This window comes from Pterocles gutturalis, unplaced genomic scaffold (genome assembly GCF_000699245.1).
Source record: "Pterocles gutturalis isolate BGI_N339 unplaced genomic scaffold, ASM69924v1 scaffold39705, whole genome shotgun sequence".
Classification (NCBI taxonomy): Eukaryota; Metazoa; Chordata; class Aves; order Pterocliformes; family Pteroclidae; genus Pterocles; species Pterocles gutturalis.
In genome coordinates this window covers 1-5390 of record NW_010139622.1, presented here as the reverse complement: position 1 = coordinate 5390, position 5390 = coordinate 1, and the positions used below count along the sequence as shown (strand labels likewise).

The following is a 5390-nucleotide window of genomic DNA, read 5'->3' as shown; positions in this document are numbered from 1 at the left end:
AAACCCATTTTGGTTAGCATTAAACAGCAAGCCCTTTTAGATCTAGCATGCTAATTCCAGCCTGTCCATTTTTGATAGGTAGATTTTAATTCTGCAAAGAGTTTGGGTTGAATCTAATCAAATTGGGTTGAACTCTAGAGAATGTTATAAAATGCAAGTATTGATCAGGTTCCCTCTTTCCATTTTTGTTGATATCTACACCAGGGAGAAAGGAAGCCAAATCTGTAATCACCGCAGATAGCAGCTTTACACCTAGGCCAAATGTTCTTTCATCTTAAAAACACACTTGCTGGAACTTTGCCCAGCCTGTTATCTCCTCACTCAGGGTAAGTAAAACCACACCACACCCAAGTAATAGAGTCTTGAGAGCAAAAGGAACAAAAGTAATCAATGGGCAGGAAAAGGGTAGGAGAACCTCAAAAATATTCTGTTGAACTGCAGCTGAGAGAAAGCAACCATAGCCAACAAACTTCTAAAACTTTTGCCACCAAAAGCTAAAATGGTGGCAATCAGAATGGAAACTTGATGCTAACCCACACAGCATCCTCTCAGTAGCTCAGGGCTCTTCTACTCATGCTGCATGTGCTTACACTAACTGCATTACAGAAAGGCACGTTAAGATGCTCATACCTAAGCAGCCATTCACAGCATCCCCCATACAATCAGGGCAACAAGTATTACAGATCATTCAATAACCCTCTGCCTTCTCAAGGGAAGGGAAGAGGGGAGATATGTCAGCACAGGAGAACAGCAGCACAGACTAAACCTGCACCTCCACGCACGTGCACAGGATATGTTCCAGGCTGAGAACCTGGAACAGTGAACCACGTTACCACCACTGTGGTTCAGTGCACAGCACCACAGTGGCTCCAGGCACCTGGATGTGTCAGTGGTTTCTGCCTTTTATATTTCCTGACACTCTTGTTTATCAAAAGGCTACCTTCAGGTTTTAAGACTTCCAGCACTGATGCTGGCAAAGGTGCAACACAGCTCCCTTAAACTGAAGATCTACATACTACTTTGAAAGCAAGAATGCTACTTATCACATCATTGCTTAGAAGATGCTAGCAAAGCACCCTCTTTTCTTCCCTAGATTAGCAGAAGGAAGCCAACACAACTTTATAGGCCAGAGCTGTGTATAGTAACAATATGCACACATGATTTAAAACTCCGCAGTTACACATGTATACAGTTATAAGCCTCAACTTAGCTCCTCATGGGAGCAGTCTGAGGACTTACCCGAATGATCTGCAAGCATTAGTTTTCTCTCAACTCTGAGAACACACTACATTGCACTAAAGGCACTCATGAGCTGACTCTGATTTCCTTAAAGTGATGTTCAAGAAAAATCAAGTTAAGCCAGTACATCTTGTTTAGTACAGGCCAATATGCATGGACTCTTCCCCTCTGCATGCTTAGAACTAGTTTGGGAACTTGCTGGAAGTTTCATCAAGACTCTCTTTAGTGGCACATGACTCAACCCATCCCTGCTCACAGAGTAAGTGGTCTCATGATCCACCCCCTCATACCATCACCTTCCTTCCTATGAGCTTCCTTTCAGAGCACCAGCTCTGCAACCACCTTTGCTGTAACATTAAGCTCCCTCTTCAATGATCACTCATGTTTCTTCATGGCGTTAGAGATGCTGAGTTCCTTCCACAAAGTAACATGCCACAAATCAGCTAGTATAGCTCAAAAAAATTACCATTAGATACTTCATATTATGCAGTTGTGCTAAATCAGTAAAGGCATTGTCCACAACACCTCTTACTCATTGACTCCTTCATCTGCTCAGCTGTTTGGAAGGAGAAAGGCAATCATGGAAGACATCCAATCCACTGTCCAGAAGAAGGTGGCATTTAGGTGACAGATACCATCTCATGTCCAGTCCTTCTACTGCAGCTGGACAAAGTGTGCGTTTCACCACTCAGGTTAACAGTTATGGCAATATTTCCACTTTTAATTTTAGTAGTCGTCTAGCTAAACAAGTCACTAGGTGTCATGCTAAGTTAAATAAGTACCACGTCACTTCCATCCTTGCTGACATTCAAGAACTAAGCATTTGCCCACACCTTGAAAACTTCTAAGGTCAATCAGTAAAGCTGAAGAGATGTTTCCAGCAGAGGCTTTTGGGGTCTCCACACCACCCCTGGTATGGCACACTCACACACAGCTAATGTTAGCCAGAAGGCTTCGCTTGGATACAGACCGATTACAGTCACAGAGCATACAGCCTTACCACCTATCAAAGCTGGGAGCAACAAACAGAACCAATCCCATCGCTGTCACCCCTTGCACAGCTGATATTTAAAAACAAAGCTATTGTTCGCAGTGATTTTTTTTTTCCTGAAAGAATGAAGAAGAGATCTAATCAAGCCCCGATGTGAAGAAAGCTTAGAACTTATCAAAGTTTATCAGCTAGCAAATTGCCCTTCTTCCCCCAAATCAAAGCCCTTCAGGTGCACTCAGCTTCGGCACACAAGTAATTTCATATCAGCTGGATTGCTTGAAGACAAGTCTGTAGCTTAGCTGTTTTAGGCAACTAGAATCTACATTGGGAGTGTACACCTGCCTAGATCTGTAACAAAGAGATTCTTCCTTTCTCATTAAGAGTAATTTTTTTATTTTTTTACAAGCAAGAGGCTTGATAATCCATTAGTATGACCTTAACTCAGGGTGATGGTGCTGAAGCTCCAACACAACCAGAGGCAGGACAATGGAGCACGGCACTAATAAGTCTCCAACTAATCATGAACAAGAACAAAACTTAGACAATTTGAACAATAAAACAAAGCAAAATTTAACCTCAATGTTAACTGCATTGCCTTGATTTCTTAATTTATTGCAGAGTGGTTAACGACATATCTCACTTGAACAGGATTTGTGGCTTAACCCTTGAGAGTCAAACACACTCTGCCAAGATCAAGTTATGATTGCTGCCTAGTTCTCTTCCACTCAGCAGCAGTCAGGCAGTAAGACACTCAAGGTTTGCATACAGTGGAATATTTGATACAGCTCATGGTTATCACCCAGCTCTGTTCTCCCTTCCTCTTTCCACAAGAAGCATAGAACAAAACCTACACAAGGCTCTAGGTTTTCACACTTTCCTAGGGAGAACAGGCTTCCTCAAGCTCACCCAACCTGACACATTCCAGTCTCACTCAAAAAAGCATGTTAAAACAGATGCCTAGATGCTGCTTCCTTTTGTAATCCACAGGCAACTGAAGCCTCAACTGCATATGAGTTGAGACCGCATCAGAAGGAAACAAAATTCTTGGTGTACATTTTAGGAATTAAACCCATTAAGAGCATCAAGTGGCCCAAGATGTCACGGTCCTCAGAGTGGAGGATGCTACTACATGCAATTGCAGTTTGAACTCAAACACAATCTAACTAGTCATCCCAGAAAACTCCGCAGTTTGGATATACTGCACTACGTAAAAAAAACATGCAACCATGAACTGAGACATACTTTCTCATTCATCTCTATATCTCATTCATATTGAGATATACATTCCCAATTTTTCCCTGTGAGGGTGGTGAGGCAGTGGCCCAGGTTGCCCAGAGAAGCTGTGGATGCCCCATCCCTGGAGGGGTTCAAGGCCAGGCTGGATGAGGCTTTGAGCAACCTGGGCTAGTGGGAGGTGTCCCTGCCCATGGCAGGGGGGTTGGAACTCTATGATCTTTAAGGTCTTTTCCAACCCAAACCATTCTGTGATTCTATGATTTTATAAGCCTAGGTTGCAACACTAGTGGTTTGTTTGAAAAGCACTGATTGTCACAACCTGAAACCAAAGTATCTCTACAATTAACGGAGAGGTGTGGGGAGAATGGAGGCTGACTACCTGCTGTGCATCTGCATACAGGCGAAAATAATTTTCCTTCTCACCATCTTCCAGCAGTTCAAACTCACTTTCACTGAAGACTTACAGCTTCTCATAAGAACTGTCTGCCAATGTAAGGCAAGACCGGCACGTTAATTCAGACTTCAGATCTGCAGGTACTAAGAGGCGGTCTGAAGAGATATTACTCTTCAGAAAGCTACTGCTTTATCCTATTAGAAGTAAGAGTTAGCTATCAGAAAACCTCTTCATCAGTATTCACATATTATTGTTTCATTAGCTGAAGTACAGAAGCAACCTTGAAACTGACAGGCATACAAATACTGTTCAGAGCACAAGGTGCTTCTGATGATGAAATCATGTGCAAGCATGAGTATAGGAATAGGGCAGCTTCATATTTAGATCAGCATGCAGAAGTCCACCACTCCTCAGAATACCAAGGCCATCTGTGAACTACTGAAGCAGCCACCAGATTTGACAGGTGTAACTGAAAACAGAGTACTGCACGTAATTGGCTTTCTTTCTGTGTGTAACTTAAAGACAACATCCCAGAAACTTAGCAATAATCCAAGACTGCATTACAGAGAGCAACCTGACTGTGAACAGAGAGCTGATATAACATCAGACTAGGTTAGGTATTGTTTAGAGCTATAACGCAAGCTGTATCCTGTGTTCAGTATCAACCTTCAAACAAGGCTGTGCACAGTACATATCCTGCAGCAGGTAGATGCATTTATTTCTACTTGAGGTAGTGTTGCACAGTTTCACAGTAGAGTACAGTTAACTAGACCATAAGATAGGTTTCACTGTCCTGTGGAGTGATTATCTGCAATCAGATCATGTTTTCACAAATCTCCCCAGTAAATCTACAACAGGAAAAAGTTTTATACCGTCCTGAGATTAAAAAAAATCTTTGTCAACATGCCAAAGTTTGTGATAGTTGTAAGACCATCCATGAACATGACTGAAATACTTATGAGGAAAGACACTCTGTTTACTCACCTACAGACCAATAGGCCTTCTTATTGATGTCATATGCACAGACTGCACTTGATCTTCCACACTCTTCAACACCAAAACAGAGGTTTATTTTATAAAGCACATGTTTGTCCGCATCAATCGCTTCCCACGTGTAACTGAAAATAAAAAAAAAAGCCTGTCAGTTGGTATTCATATTGTCTGCACTGCCATCCTCTGCACACCAGTCCCTGAAATAACCAAGTCATAAAGCTAAGAGCACCATTAATTCAAGTTTCATATTTGCATAAATACAAATTTCATATCTGTAAATACCAGAAATAAGTGTTCTTGTGTTGAGGCCAAGAAGAAAACAGGTTTCACCACTTGAGGAGCAGATATTGGGTCCATTTTCCCCTTTCTTCAACACCCAACTGCCCATTCTTCCCTGTCAGATCTCTGTGAAGGCCACTCTGACAGGGTGTATCACAGCTGGTGAACCTTTTTCCTTGACAAACTTCTCAAACATCTTGGGCAGGCTGCACACTGCTGCACTTTATCAATACGCAGTAAGAGTGGCAGAAGTGCCAA

General features: G+C 42.2%; 1 protein-coding gene across 1 annotated transcript in view; it reads right to left on the bottom strand.

The window, feature by feature from the left end:
* IGF2R (insulin-like growth factor 2 receptor) overlaps nt 1-4978 on the bottom strand; it is a gene marked incomplete at both ends in the record, with an annotated part of 34050 nt that extends 29072 nt beyond the window's left edge. Inside the window, one exon of the mRNA XM_010083386.1 lies at nt 4845-4978. Coding sequence (XP_010081688.1) covers nt 4845-4978 — 134 coding nt within the window. The remainder of the gene's footprint in view (nt 1-4844) is intronic.
* Nucleotides 4979-5390: the final 412 nt, after the last annotated feature.